Source organism: Orbicella franksi, chromosome 7 (assembly GCF_964199315.1).
Source record: "Orbicella franksi chromosome 7, jaOrbFran1.1, whole genome shotgun sequence".
Classification (NCBI taxonomy): domain Eukaryota; kingdom Metazoa; phylum Cnidaria; class Anthozoa; order Scleractinia; family Merulinidae; genus Orbicella; species Orbicella franksi.
The window spans coordinates 12,057,377-12,073,188 of NC_138151.1; the positions used below are offsets into that span (position 1 = coordinate 12,057,377).

General features: G+C 41.2%; 1 protein-coding gene across 1 annotated transcript in view; it reads left to right on the plus strand.

Annotated features, from left to right (window-relative positions):
- Positions 1 to 15,812, plus strand: part of LOC145493830 (protein unc-80 homolog) — a 50,077-nt gene that overhangs the window by 14,016 nt on the left and 20,249 nt on the right. The window contains exons 13-32 of the mRNA XM_081473303.1: positions 3,059 to 3,169; positions 3,979 to 4,079; positions 4,557 to 4,643; positions 4,828 to 4,911; positions 5,252 to 5,320; positions 5,417 to 5,455; positions 6,642 to 6,731; positions 6,984 to 7,077; positions 7,535 to 7,659; positions 8,291 to 8,365; positions 8,635 to 8,739; positions 9,811 to 9,855; positions 10,304 to 10,491; positions 11,311 to 11,389; positions 12,320 to 12,370; positions 12,954 to 13,043; positions 13,606 to 13,713; positions 14,087 to 14,206; positions 14,696 to 14,853; positions 15,654 to 15,802. Coding sequence (XP_081329429.1) covers positions 3,059 to 3,169; positions 3,979 to 4,079; positions 4,557 to 4,643; positions 4,828 to 4,911; positions 5,252 to 5,320; positions 5,417 to 5,455; positions 6,642 to 6,731; positions 6,984 to 7,077; positions 7,535 to 7,659; positions 8,291 to 8,365; positions 8,635 to 8,739; positions 9,811 to 9,855; positions 10,304 to 10,491; positions 11,311 to 11,389; positions 12,320 to 12,370; positions 12,954 to 13,043; positions 13,606 to 13,713; positions 14,087 to 14,206; positions 14,696 to 14,853; positions 15,654 to 15,802 — 1,968 coding nt within the window. The remainder of the gene's footprint in view (positions 1 to 3,058; positions 3,170 to 3,978; positions 4,080 to 4,556; positions 4,644 to 4,827; positions 4,912 to 5,251; positions 5,321 to 5,416; positions 5,456 to 6,641; positions 6,732 to 6,983; positions 7,078 to 7,534; positions 7,660 to 8,290; positions 8,366 to 8,634; positions 8,740 to 9,810; positions 9,856 to 10,303; positions 10,492 to 11,310; positions 11,390 to 12,319; positions 12,371 to 12,953; positions 13,044 to 13,605; positions 13,714 to 14,086; positions 14,207 to 14,695; positions 14,854 to 15,653; positions 15,803 to 15,812) is intronic.

Below are 15,812 nucleotides of genomic sequence, written 5' to 3' on the forward strand. Positions count from 1 at the left end.
TTTCTTTCATCGTAAAATTACGTGTTATTTGACCCGCGGATAGCAAGTACTAATCTAGGCGGGCAAGTGCTAATCTAACTAGAGCCAAATTTGTCTCCTCAGAATGGAATTAAAGCGTTGACACAACAGATGTCGATAGGAACCATTTGCATGACCTTATCCCTTCGATCGCAGTCTTAAAATATTCAAAATTATCCTCAAGTTAATGATCGCCATTAGTTCTTTTAACTCTAAACATTGGTCGCCATTTGAAGACGTTGTTGACGACAATGTATTGACTCAGTGAGGAAATGACGTTTATTGCCCCTCCGGTTTCAAAAATGTAAGCTAAGGAAAAGAAAAACTTACTATCTTATTTTACATGCTTATATTAAATACGTAGGTAGGTTTTTGTTGAATGTTCAAAACTTTGTTTGTGTCTTCGGAACATTTTGATGCACTTCACTGCTTGCAATTTTGCACTTGACTTGCACATGTTCTTGTCTGTCACAAACTGAGCGGCACATATTATGTGTGATTAATTGTCATCTAGCTATTCATGTATAGTGTTGTATTTTACCTGCAGTGGTGATACAAGACTGCAGCAATGCTACATGTAAATCTCTGAGCACTCGCTATATGGGTATTCCCTGTGATTACTTGAGCAAATTTACTGCACACCTGAGACGGCATGTGCAGCCCATGTGTAGTCGGGCAAACAAATGTCATTTGCAACAACGTTTTGTACAAATACATGTAACCCAATAGTCTAAGGTGACTCCGAGAAATAAAATAATCTGACACTTTCTTTGTTCCCCGATTATACTGTTATGCTACGTTTGGAAATTTTGAAAATGTAAAGAATAGGGAACCATACCTATTTGTTTGCATCATTAACTCTGATTCAAAGGAGCAAGAAATACGGATAAAGAAAACTTCTTCTAAGATTATTATGGAAGACTTCATTAGCCATGCGGAGGGAAGTTATTGTAGAACATGTTTTATGAGAGAAGCTGGCAGCTACCAAATAAAATAGGGCAAATTCCTCTTGGTGTGCACGTACTTTCGAGGTCAACAAAGATTTCCTCGGAATAAGGAGTAAGTTAACATTTTCAGGGGTTTTCAACTTAAATGATGCCTGAAACGAAACGGTCGTCATAGTTGTTTACGATATGAAAGACCATTTACCTTACCAACAAAGAAATGGTTCCATGTACGAACGTTGTGCACACTAACTGCTTACGCGATCATGCACAATTTTGTACAGTGTGACACACAAGGAAATCACATTGTGTACGCATCCACTGCTGTTGGAGGTGCTCCGTGTAGGCTTTCCATTCAAGAAAATAATCAGCACAAAACAACATGTTGCTTTTTTTTGCACTGGCACAACATTGTCATGGATACCACTGTCTCCATGATGGATCACAACACTGGCAATATCACGAGCATTAATAACAGCACCAGCATTGGCGGCACCTGCACTGACGTGGGCACATTCATTGGCACAGCACGATCATAAATTCATGATAAAAAATGCACGTGTTCGTCATTGTTTTGTTCTGTTTTTTGTTCCTTGCTGTGGATTTCCAACAGAAAAGTATGCCCGCATGGATGTTTGGCATTATCATTTGGAAAGTACGGAAAACTCGGAAGATCTGCAAGGAGGAGGCGGAGGTTTGAACTATTCTAACAAAAATACTCCCTATTTAATGTTACTAACGCAAAATGATTGCTGTTACTAACAAAACTACTCTGTATTTAATGTTACTAATGTAAAATGACTGCTGTTAGTACTGTGGAGGTTTTTAAGCTTGGTAATTTGTATATGCATGAATGATTGATGCATGGGCAACTGCATGCTGTTTGAGCCTTTAGGGTTAATACAAGTGGCATTAGATTCTTAAATGCACCTCCCCATTATGCATGAGTGATAAATTGCATGGACAATTGCATGCTGCATGCTGTTTGAGTCTCCAGGTTAATGCAAGTGGCATTGGATTCTTACCTCCCAATTTTGCATGAGTGATGAATTGCATGGACAAATGCATGCCATATGCTATTTGAGTCTCCAGGGTTAATGCAAGTGGCACTGTAATCCTACCTCCCGATTGTGCATTAGTGATGAATTGCATGGACCAATGCAATGAGTCTCTAGGGTTAATGCAGGTGGCACTGTAATACTACCACCCGATTGTTGAACGACTAGGGTTATATTAGGTACCTGGATCGAGAAAAGAACACTGTACTAATACATACGATGGCCCAGAGTGACTGAGAGTCTAGTGTGTAGCAAATTTCCTTCCACTATTTTACCAGGTTGCTCTCACGAGTAGCCTTTATTTGTTTATTCACCTGATTGAAGCTCTGAGACATTGCGAGTGTCAAATTTCTTTCCCACAACGGAAGGACCCTGTCCAGGCGCAAAATAACAATGCCTGGGTCAAGCGCAGTGCTGGACTCTAAGCAGTCAAACCATAGGGCCTCCAACTGATAATGAAAACGCGTGGCTAAATTTATGAAGATAATTAACTGGGCTATAGGCAGCTGTCGACTCTCAATGGTTCCAAAAACTGATCGTGACGCCAAAAAGCTTGACGTAGTTCTGAACTCTGGTTGGACTGACTGAGAAGGCGTGCCTTGATGTGAAGCTCTGGTTCTAACCCAGCGACACCATGTACCAATCCTTGGATAGCATCCCATGAAAGGCCTGCCAGATGAGTCTACGAGCTTGCAATAAACTGGAAGAAAGATCATCGGGCTTTTGTGGAAGTCGTAGCTCATGAAAGTGTTGTAGTATACAATGGTTTATGGCTACAGTTTGAAGGACATAGTGTAGAACTTGTAGTATAAGAGTAAGTGTGGCGCCAATGGTACCCATTTGTACCGTAGTTTTTGTGATAAAAATGTTGCAAAATTGTCATTTCTGCATGCCTTTAGCTGCAAAGTACTAGTCATCCCAAACAGACCAAGGAACCAAGTGTCGTTTTGTGCCCTCAAAAAGCTTTCGATTCTTTACATCGGACACAAAAATAACCCGCGCGTTTTGATGAGGCTAATATTTCTGACTGTTTTCAAGGTGAAAGTCAACAAGTAGAAGCGGAGTTATGGCCACAAGCAGTGTCATCCGCAATTCCTGACATCATAAAAATGATGGATGATGTCCTTGTTGATAGTGACAAAATTGCTGGTAGGTCTCTCAATTAAAGTGTTGTCTACGCGCACTTCTGTGTTACCTTCGTCTAGCATTGTAATTGCCTTTAAGAACTCTTCAAATGTGCACTAACTAAGTAGAGAAAACGTGATGGTTTTTCCAACCTCTGAGGTGCAAGTATAGAAGTTTTTTTTTTCTTGACTTGGCATAAGCCCGTTTTCCCGCTTTTGGTAACCTGCGAAAACAGCTGTTCTTCCTCGCTCTCGCCCAGAGTGGCGAAGAAAGGCGGCTGTTTTTGCAGGCGACGCTCTTGGCAAGGTTTCGTGTTTTGCTTCCAGTTCTGGTTCACTGGATGAATTATTTGTATTTGGTTGTGATTGCTCGGCCAGATGTGATAATTGTAGGTTTCTCCTTTGTGGTGTTCTTTTGAAAACTTAAGCACACGTTACAGTGACAGCTTTTGTATGAAAAAGCAAAACAAAAAAACTATACAATGCAACCTTGTTTTTACGAACCTCTATATATAACGAAGTCCTCGGTATAACGAACGATATTCCTCGCTCCAGTAATACTAAAATATATGGAAAAGAACCTCGATCCAACAAAACCTCGTTGCAGCGAGCATATTTTGCCAGTCCCATGGCCCTTCGTTATATCGAGATTGCACTGTATTATTTCCCATATTGTCTGGAAAAATAAGGTCATTTTGCTGGTAAAATTACCTGATGATTAAAACTGAAAACGTATGGGAGATGTATACTGTAACACAAGAAACAAGACATCTGGTTGCGGCAATAAGATGTAGGCGCATTGATGTAAATCTTTTTTTTTTTTTTAATCTTCAGTGATGGAAGTCGCCCGTCGTCTGGTGTGGAGGTGTCTAGTTGATGACCCAGTTCTTTTCTTTAGGACTATTTTAGAGCAGTTGACAAAGAAGGACAAGCAGGTCAGTTTGGAGTCTTCTCTCTGCCTTCCTGATTGTGCCCTCTTCTTTTCTTTACAGAATTGTGTCTCAAAATGAAATGTTTAGAGTATAACTGCTTTGCTTTCAGATCTGTACTTCCACGAAAACTGTTTCCACAAATGCTATAATCGGTTGTTCTAATAAACTTGAACTGGTCTTCCCCCGCTGATTTTGTATAAATGTTTTTCTCCAAGCCGAGGCGATTATTAGAAATAGGCCTTTTGCACGACCTTGTCACATTGTACAAAATTAGCCATGCTGGGTCGCATGGTACGTAATGTGACTTCCAAAACAAGGAAATCGTACCAGCCTGACGTTCCTTTGTGTTGGAAGTCTCAATGTGTAATTTGCGTCCCACCATGGCTGATTTTGCAGCTTGTGGCTTATTCCTAAGTAGAACGGGAGATCATGCGGCATTTTTCAAGGACGTTACATGACGTTTTGTTTTCGTTCAAACAGGAGGAACACATCTCGTTATTAAGGAAACTGCTTCTCTACATCACAGAACTACCGCAGACGTCTTCAAGATTTCTCATCAACAATCTGGTCAGTGACCTAACTCACCAATGACCATGCTCATTGCAGTATGATCTGTTTATTCTCATTATCGTAAAGTGCGTCCAAGACCACATAATAGCGGTTGGAATACTTTGTTCAGCATGTTTCAACAAATGAAAAGAAGTGTTTAGCAATTTGATCGTCGATTAAATTGCAGTCCATTTTATTATAGATCGGTGTGGCTATGTATTATGCCAGAACTAACAAGCCTGGTTCCCAGGACTCGCTCGCTTTGGTGTTGTCCCTTTTGTGGCAGGTAGGTGGCGATTAAAGATTTCTTGCGTAGCAACACACCTAAGTTCAACGTCGTTCCTAGGGTCTCTCATCTTACCGCCCTCTGGAGCGAGCGAGGAGAGACTCGTCTCTCCTCGCTCGCTCCAGATGGCGGTAAGATGAGAGACCCTGGGAATGAGGTTGACCTAAGTTCGTTTTCACGACCGTTTAGAATCGACCGTCATTTTGTTAACAACCGCACACTACTAGGCTACTCACTATCTACAACAGAATAGATAGTGAGTAGCGCAGCCAATAAGAGAACGACATTCGTGATAGAACGCTAGTAGATTTATTCTAATATCAAATATTTTCTTTAACAGGCAGTGCCCAGTGTACGTGGATTTTTCTTTAAGGATCTCAAGCAGTGTCTGCGAAAGGAACACTGTGATGTGAGTGAAATCCAAACTTATATCAATTTGATTTTCACGTATTTCATCTAAGTGCATACTATTCATCCAATCGTTATCTTATTTTGTTTTTAACAGAATGCCCTGCGTATCAGCTCAAACGTTCCTGGCGCAAAGGTACTTCTTCTAGTTTCTAAAGCTTTTTGTGTATTCGCATTCTGTTAAATCTATCAATAGACCAATTTCGATATATTAAAATTCAGGCTAAAACAATAGACTTCAGTACGAGGCTCTGGGGAATAACTACAGAGTTTGTGGGGTTTATTCCCTAGAGTCTCGTGCTGAGGTCTATTGTGTTAGGCTGAATTTTAATATATCGAAATTGGTCTATTCTGGACTTTTATCGCTAACATTTAAGGATAAAAAGCGTAAAGTCGCCTCTGTAGATTCTTTATACATTTCTCCGTCGTTTGTTTTGCTGTCTTGATGAGGATTATGGATAACTTGAAAACGCGGTTTTAATACACAATCAAAGAACAAAAGTGATTTTGGGGAAGCTACCCATTAGCCTTAGCCATTTTCGGTGCCATCAACATTATTGATATTGCATGGTGAAGCGAAATCTTATTGCTTTACTGTAGGTTGTGTTCTTGAAAGTATGTTTAATTTTCTTTAAACTCATCACAAATAGATGAGCTTGGGAACTGGTGCCTTAAAGGTTAGCGGGGTGCCAAAGCCATAAGCCGCTAGGAGGTATCCATTGCAACCCTGGAAAGCAGGAACCACCCAATGAGCGTCCGCTAACCGGCACCGTCACACTGAAAGAAATTCAGTGGAATCTACTTACCTGGAGAATACTTACCCTGACCAAGAACAAAACGGGAGGGAGGAGAGGGTGCAAGAATCCGCAATGATTCGCGAGCAAAGCAGTGCAACTGATCCGCAACAATCAGCAGAATACACTACAACAATATTATGCAATGAACTATAAACCCCTGCAAAACCCCTGAAGGCCGCCCCACAGGTCACGTACTCCCAAACGCGGAAACCGCTGGCTGCATAAGCTCATATTTAACTTGCCTAAATGATATTAGCTGGATGGGCACACTAGCTGGCTGCATTAGCTCGAGTTTAACCTTGCCTAAATGATATTTAGCCACATTTTGTAGTTTCACAGTGATTTCCTTCGTTTCGACAGGCTCCGAATATAATATAATAGCCATGCTCTCGCATGTAAACAAAAACAATTGTGTGGCTGACTAGGGTTCTTTAAGCTTTTTACGTCAAAGGGAACAATTTTCCTTTAACTTCATAAATTATGTTTAGGAATCCGCTGGGTTGATGTTTTGTTTTCTTTGTCTAGAAACTTTGCGTTATACTTCCCGATCAAGACAACAATGAAGACGACGACAAAGATCCAGAGAAAACCAAAGAGACAGTGCCCGTACATGATGTAAGCTTCCTTTAATACCAGTCCTTTTCGCAGTTGAAAATAAAATGTTGGGCGGGTTGTCCTCGCCCGCCTCCTCACCCCACTTGGTCACACACACGCCTTCTTTTTATGTTCAAGCATAAAAAGAAGCAGGCTCTGTTCAAGCAGAATCCCGTTCCAAGTCTTTTGTGTGACGACCTACCTCCCCAACTTTTCTTTCACATGATTGCACTGATAACTCGTATGTCTCACCGAACTTCTTTTTATTTGAAGGAAATGACATTTGGTAAAGTACTGGAGGCATTCAAGTCTCGATTCCCGGGCACTGATGGAGGAAAAGAATTATATCTTACTGACAAAAAAGCAGGTGGGTGGAGATATTTATCATTTATTAACCGAGCGCGAGGGCCGTACTGGGGAATATTGGTCCGAGGTCGTGACAGAACGGACCGAGCGCAGCGAGGTCTGTACAAAAACGATCGAGGGCCAATATTTCCCAGTACGGCTCGAGCAAGCTAGGTATTATAATGGAAATTGCCAGCTTTCGAAAACAAAATGAATGCACGGCTTCACGTTTGAGTACAAATGGGTCCATGGTAGGACACCGGAACAAAATGTAGGGAGTTGGCATGCTATGAAAAAGCTTTCCACCCAAGGGAAGCAGCTATTTCTTCTGACAACGACGTTAAACCCGTGTACCAGTAACCCATTTTGCTCATCTGGCCGTTCTTTTAACTGATAAAGACTCTATGCATTGTGGTGACATTCGTGGTAGTTTGGGCTTTGTTTATTGATAAATCTTATCATGTTTTATTGCCTTTCAGATCAGATACTCGAGGAACGAGACCACGTGCGTGACGTGTACACGCACCGTAAGGGCTTCCCCAGTCCCCTGTTGGTGTTGGAGTTTTTGGACCAGGAGTTTGCGTTCAACAAGAGACAAGCACAGGTACATCAACCGAACTGCACTCGTTTGCTTTAAGGAGCTACGTCACGGTTTGCGCATATTGAAAAGTTTAGCCTATATTTTTCAAAATCGTCGTCTGTAATCCGTGTTAATCTTCTCCATCCTTAGCCATCCTTGTTCCTGTATGGTTTATCATTATCTCTGGTGTTTTTCTTATTAAACTGTTATTTTCAGGTTTCGTACCACTTAAAGGTAATTTTGTACGTGGCCAAAATAACTCAAAATACCGTGACGGAGCTCCTTTAAAAGTAAAGGACTTTGTTTCGGTCGTTTGTAATATGTGTCCGTCGCCGTTCAGGTCAGTTCGGGTAACAGCTCTCGTACAAAAGGTCTCACGTGAAGGGCTTGATACATGTATATACCCTTTGAGAGGAGAACAGAAGAAAGCCCCTAGCCCCAAAACAATAACAGCTGCTAACAAGCCAAAGAATTATAAGCTTGCGAGAGCTGCTACAGTTCTGTTCAGATCAGGCCCAACATTTTCAGAAGGTTTATTTCCATGGCGTTAATAACGTTACCCCTTCGTTTTGCTACCAAACAACACACTCTTAGAACCGTGAGTTTTGTCTCTTCTCTTGTCTTCTCTTAATTTTCCGTTTGCTTTCTTTTGCAGGCATTTACAACCAAGATAGCAGAAATTGGTCGAGTTCTTCTGACGTCATCAATGTTGAACGCCTTACCCAATCAGGTGACTTGCAAACCCCCCGTTAAAGTTGGCTACTTTTATAATTTCCTTGTCTACTGCAATTAATGAGAGCAATAATAATTAATTATAGTAAATTAACTTGTAGCTGTGTTGACAAGGAAGTTATTGCGTTACTGTTTAAATCTAAACTCCAAACGACTGCGAGGTAACCGTTTATTACCAGTGAACGTCAATTTAGAATGATTATAATGTCTCTTGTATTTGAAACCCATACTACAGTTTAACTGTAAAGCTATTTTTCTCTTTTCCAGAAACACATCTCATTCCTTCACGGAGAGTTCAGCCGTCAGATCTCTTTTCCCCGCAAAGCTCTTGACTGTGATTTTTCTTTGTATGCGGGCGGCACCAAGGGCGCTGTAAGATGATTATGTTTCTGTATCTGTTAAACTACGTTCCATTACCTTTGTAACAGAGTGGTTTTCAATTGAGTGTCGTAAAACCAAAATCAAAGTGCATGTAATTACTCTAGCCAATCACAAATCACAAAGACAATCCAGTGAACCAATCAAAATTCGACGCAGGTACATGTAGCTTAAACAAAGTGCGGGAAAAAGTGCACGAGCCAGTCGCGATTGGTTTTGGTTTTAGCTCTGATCGGATGAGAAAGTGGCGCGAGATTTTTAAACCAATCACAACGCCTAGTAATGCAAAAACCAAAGCTGAAGCGAATTAATTTTGACAATCAAGTGAAAAACGCTCTAGAAGTGTTCAAAGAAAAGCAAGGTAATTGCGGAAGCAATCACAATGGTCGTTAAAAAGCATCACATACTGTAAGCTAAGCGACACTCGAAACACCAACATGTAGCGAACTGTAAGGGCTTTTTGGTCTTGCTCCTGATTGGACGAAAAGGTTATGTCTTCGCATCTGATTGGCTATATCGCGTCACGTGTTTCATGAGCTAAGTACAAGAAACGTTACATGAAACAAATACAATAACTGAAAATGTCAAAATATTACAGCAGTGTTCTAATAGCCAGTGGAAGAAGTTACAAAACTACGTTTAACTTGTACAGACCTCAGTGCATATTATGCGAGGGTCTTGCAATGCTTACTAAAATCTTTCAAACTACTAAGGAAGGAGTGCTTTCCGGAAAAACCGTTGTTGAGTAGACTGATCAAAGCCCTCTGTTTTCCCGTATTTTTCTCCGATCGTTGAACGCACGGATAGAATCGCCTGAGAAGTGGACGCCAGCGCAAAAAGGAAGACTTGACTGGGTAGGGGGTTTGGACCTAGATTTATTGCTTGCTTCGCTGGCAAACCCCACCCCCCACCCCCGCGTGCTACGCGCTTGCTTCGCTCGCTTTTTCTTTCACGTTGGTAAATAGAGAGGCTCTGAACAGTCTAGTTGTTGAGAGGAAAGGAATCCCGGACTTCGAGTTTAACGATTTTTTCGTAATAAACTACAGCATTCTTGTTTGTCTTCAGGAACTTGCAACTCTTGATGTCATTCATAAAAGTGTCTGGGTTACGGTAAGCTAATCCCTTGTCTTAAATGTAACTTATATAGCATAGGCAAAATATTATGAAATGATGAAATGACTTCATGTTTTCTTGACGACATGGAAACATGGTGTTCAAACACGAGAACAGTTTCTCGTGAGTGTGATAGAATTTGAAACCCGCTGTTTTCCATCCATAACCTTCTGTGGCTTATTGTAATCATTGCTTTTGCCTTGCTCTAGTTTGCTTTGCTTCGCGTCTTTGTTGAATTGCTTTGCTCTGTTCGTATTTGCTTTACTTTACCTTGCTCGGTAGATCTTACATGTAATGGGCTTCCCTTCTATCTCAAGAGAAATGGAAGGGAAGAGAGATACAGAGAAGTGTATTGGCTAATTCTACCAAGAATACAAGTCTTTCATAGGTGTTCATTTCATCCGCTATTTGACCACAGGTTCATTTGACTGTGATTCATTTTCAGCTGATTACGTCACTCTTCCAGTGCATGTCAACGGATTTCCCATGGAGCTCTGCGGACCTGAATCTCTTCCTAAACGTCATTAACGGCGCCATTTTACTTCACTGCGAAGACGGCGCCATGTTACGGATTTGCTTGGCTGCCTTTATAAACATTGCCGTTCATTTCAGCCACATATTTGCTAGCGATGGGTAAGGGCCTTTGTACTAATTTACAGTCTGGGAATTTCAGCGTAATCTCCAAATTTGTTTGTTTGTTTGTTTTTTTAGCCAGAAAAAGGAAACGCTTTATGTCTGCGCGAGAAGGTTAATGACGTAATACTTTATAGACCTCTGTAGCTTCTCTGATTGGATGCCAGTTGCGCGTGAAAATTTACAAGCCAATCAGAGAAGCGACTGGCATTAGCGCCATCTCAGACTGAGATCTTATGTTGTGACTTTCTCTGGCTTCGACACCAGCATTATTTTTTTCTTTTTTCTTTTCTTTTTTTTTTTTTTTTGAGGGACGGGGGGAGGAGGAGGTGGGGGCTGGAGTAGTAGCATCTCTTTCACAGTGGCAGAAAATAAATGCGTCGAGAGAACTTAAAGGACAACATGAATAGCAAAGATACCTTTCAAGTTTACTTTCTTCTGCGTGCAGCACTATCCTCCTCTAAGTACCAGCGAACAAGATGGTAATCCTGGCTTTACCGGAAATTGACTACTCGTCAGCTTTGTAGCCATTATCTGGGTTTGTCACGCCACAGTTTTCTCTCCCGGCAAGTGGCGTTGGGTGACGACCCAAGTAACGCCTGCAAAGGAGCCAAGGAATTGTGCTAACTTTTAAGGATAAGGATAAATAAATATTTAATTAAATTTTCCGACCTTTATGGAGATCCCTGAGGGATATTGTTTTATATAACCTGTATTTCCATCATGTTCACTCTTTGCATACTCTATAAAGCTGACTACAACGACTGACACTAAATTGTAAAATTGAATGCTAACCCTGGTGTTTTTTGATCGCTGCAGCTATCAACACATCTTTCCTTCTCTGCTTCAAGTCTATTCACATCACCAATCAAACGAAATGGTCACTACAGCTATTGAGGTTAGTGATGACTTCATAACTGTCAGTGTTAAACCAATTTAAAGGGGCTCAGTCATGATATTTTGAGTTATTTTGGCCACATACAAAATTACCTTTAAACTGTAGGAAACCTGAAAATAACAGTTTAATAAGATAGATAAACACCAAAGAGATAATGATAAACCATAAAGGAACAAGGATGGCTAAGGATGGAGAAGATTAACACGGATTACAAACGACGAATTTGAAAAATTGAGGCTAAACTTTTCAATATGCGCCAACCGTGACGTAGCTCCTTTAAGTAGGCAGGAGATGAGAGAGTAAGACGTCTTTGATAATTATATTGCATCGCATGGCCTTGCAAAGCTAACGGAAGTAACAAGCTTTGCCTTGCTGAATTTTGCGTTAAGCTTGACATGACATTTACCAGGCCTCTTTATAGTAGCAACTTTGACAAAATCTAGCATCCAATTTTCAAGGTTATTGTTTCAGTTCCGCTCCTGTATAGTAGCCATTCTTGTTGCTTCTCATCTGAGAATGCGGTTGCTGCAAGGATTTTGTGAATCTATCGTTGCTTTTGTGATTTCTTTGTCTTGTTTTGTTTTTTCAATACGAAGGTAATTCGTGCACCGCAAAAAATGATTCAGTACATCATGACGTACTGCCTTGGTGGAGAGTCCTGGAGACACCTCACAAAGTACCGACCATGTCTTATGAAGTCAGAAGTCATTATTCGATTTCCCGGCTGCCCCCTATTCATCCACACAGTAGTAAAATATTGTAGCTAGGCGTGATGAGTGAGAATCAATAGGGGATCGTGGGAGGGAGGGGCAGGGGTGACAAACACCACTTACAGGCAAAACGTGCAGTATCCCCAGATTTCTGACCAGTGTTGAGTCTTTGATTACCTGTGATAAATGAATAGACCACGGCTATTTTTCTCATTTGTAGTTTGCAATGAAACAGTTCTATGTCTTACATCAAAAGCCTTGTCTACTCCAGGTACGTTTCTTGGGGGTGAGGGATGAGGGTGTTGCCAATCGCTCCCCCCTTCTCTCTCGCTCCCTTTTATCATAAGTAAACATTTTGTGCCGCACTTCATACGAACAATATTTTAGTATCGGAAGCTGCTATTTACCTGCACACAGAGCTGTTATGATGTATTCTCAGGGTAGTAAATACTCGTCAATACAGGGTAGTTTATCGTGTCGTGTCTTGTAATGCAGAAGTAAAAGATAATTGAGCCATATACTTGTTTTAGTGAGCTTGAGAATATCTAAGTTTGTTTTTCCGGGAAGGTCGTACCGGTCCATTTTACATCTATGGTATTATTGTGGAAACTTTTCTGGTTGGGAGTGTAATGCTAGTCCATCGCTTGGTTAGTCGCTGACATATAGCAATTTACCGATACCCATTTCTACACCTGGGTGGAGAGAGGCACCGTGACAGTGTCTTGCACAAGAACACAACACAATGATCCCGACCAGGAGCTCACACCTGTCGATCTAGAATCAACTAATCATTAACCCACCAGCCCTCTCACTCATATACTCATAGCGTACCTATTCATTCTTCTTTCTCGCAGCTCTTCGCCAGCGTAGCACCGATACTCCTCTTAGAGACAAGATCTGATCGAAACGAAGAGGAATCTGAAGTCGACGACATCTCCGGCAAGGTGAGCTTCCTTTAAATTCTCAATTCAACACACGAGTTCTTCTTACTTATCTCTGTAGTATTCAAAATTGCAGTCAGGAGAATATGACAACTGGTCACCAAGAGGTGATGATATTGATAGTTGAATTCTCCTACCAAAGTGGGAGGGAAATTTACCGCTTCCTGTGAGAAGAATTGGTATGTCAACAATTGGATTTTTTTGGCTCTAGAGTCATGCCTTGTTAAGAAAAGTTCTTACTAAAGCGTCAGGTAAAAGATGTTGGAAAGCATGGAAATCTTCTGGTAGGTATTGCAGTCCGGGAGTTGGAACACTGTCCTAGGTCTCCTTAAGACTCCCTCAGCTGAGTGCTCAGAGCATCTGACTGGTGGGCAAAAGATTAGGGTTAGGAACCTCAACGGGGACTCAGAAGTTTTTGATTCAGTTATTATGAAAAAACTAACAGCATTTTATTCACAAGTTCTTAATTCTTCAGTTAATAAATCTGTACCAACTAGTCAAAACAAAACAATGGTTTGGCGACGTCATTAAATGTATTATATGACGTAACTTTCCTTACTCCCAGATCCCTCCCAAGTGTCTGTTTACTCTGCTGACGTCATTAGACAAGCATTCACCTGACAGCCTGGAAGTGTTGGACCTGGTGCGAGCCGAGAAGCCATTGAAACCTACAGTAAGGATTGAAACATTTCTTGCTGACACTCTGCTTTTCATCTGGATAAATTTGTAGAAGTTCTCTTGAAGCATTTTCCAAGCCTTGTTATTGAATATAAATATGTTAGTTCTCTGGAAGTTTTGGAAGGATATGTGGTGTTGCGTAGCAAAATTTGTGGCGTACACTGTCGATGACATAACCCAGCTGAGAATTGGCTTCTCTTTGATTGGCCGAGAAGAAAACGTCTTTACTCTGATTGGTTAAAACACTACTCTTTTCAACCATTTGCTAAGCAGCGCCAAACGAAACACGTAATTAATTCCAGAGTGGCAGAAAGCTGCTCGGTAGTGCTGTTTAGTGTGATCGACAAAAGGTTTATTTTTTATTTCAGGACTCGTGTTACGAATCTTCTACCGACCCTCCCGGTGTTAGTCAAATCGACACTGCTGTTCGCCTGTGCGTCACTGTCGTGAACTTTGCGCCTGAATCGAAAAGAGCAGTGCAGATGGTGGTATGTGCTCATTGTTGTTATACGTTTCCTTTCCTTAGTCAAAATGTTTTGAATTGAAACAGTCAGTATTATGTTGACATTTTATCATTTTTTGCCTTTTGATCCACTTAACGACAAATTTCTCGTTCGTTGCCGACGTGAAACGACAGACGATCTAGTCGTGTCTAGCCGTGCCCAGTCGTGTTTAGTCGTGTCTAGTCGTGTCTAGTCGTGTCTAGTCGTGTCTAGTCGTGTCTAATAGCCCGGTTAGTGGAGTTTGCAGTCAAGCTAGTGGATCCTTCAATTGCCCGACGAGCAAGTGACGTTTCTTACGAATATTTTTAATGAGATTCAAATTATAGAAGTACTGTGGGAGCGGAATTTTTTTTGGTGGCTAGTGGGTATGACTTTCGGGTTTGTACATCATGGTAAAATTGGTTTTCTTTGCATTCTGCATTAAAAAAAACCTCTTTGGTGTTCTAAGTTGAAAGCCATTCACTTCATTTTCAGGTAGTGCTGTCAGCCATCTTACCTCACTACTTGGAGTACCTAAGAACAGAGAGCAGTTCACTTGATTATGAAGAGAAGCTCAAGGGCGAGCTGACGGGCCTGTCCTCTCTTGTCACCTCTATTAATGTCCTGATTAAGAGTTCAGAGGTCCTTACCAGGTTAGATAAGATCAGAGAAAGTACTTTGAGTAACAACGTTAGAAAGCTTTAGCGAACCACGACGGCGACGTAAACAAGAACGTCATCGAGCTAAAGGTTTGATGAGCAGAACAATGGTTATGCACGTGCGTTTTAGATCTTGGTGCAATTCTTACCCATCATCTGCAAAAAATCCAATGTGAAATAACCAAGCTCTGCGTATTTTGGAGAAAGTGAACCGCAATGGCAAATGTTTCGTGTCTTATTTTGGAATTGAACGCTGTCATAACATATTTAACCTGAGCAAAGGTGCGACATTCGAAGTTAAAAAATAAATCCGTTTTATACAAGGCGTCGCCTTCGGCGTAGGCGTCGTCATTGCTAAAGCTCCTTAAAATTGTTTGTGTTGAGAAGCCTGTAACTTGGAGTAAGCGTAGCTGCCAATTAGCAACAGTCTTTCGTAATTTTCAGCCACTTAAAAGCACGCAACCTTTAGTCAGGTTGCCTTTAGTCAGGATTCTGTTGTGCCCACTTGTACTCCCTGCCCATGTTGTTAAATGTGGGTGTATAGCGCTAACTAGTAGACAAATCTTTATCGAAAAATTTAGTCATGGTGGTCCAGAACTGTTTCAAACTTTCGAAACTTTAAGGTGGCTCTGAACCCCCTCAACATAACATTTTTTCAAACTGTGCAAAACGTTTTATTGTTGTGGGGTTCATTGGGCGGTTTTTGACTTTCAAGCTTTCTAAAAAAAAAAACTTAAAATGCCGCTGTGGTATCATTGCGTGTTCAACTCTGTTTTGTCATATTACTTTTCTAGGTCGTTTGTTCACTTTCAAAGCTACAAGTCCTTTACGGACAAGGGGAGTGGTATATTTCCTGATCTGGCTTCCACTACGTCACTCATGTTCGGCCGAGGAAGCATTAGCAGTAATGAAGCGCCAAGTGCTGCAGACGAAGGGGAGCTGGGTAAGTGGAA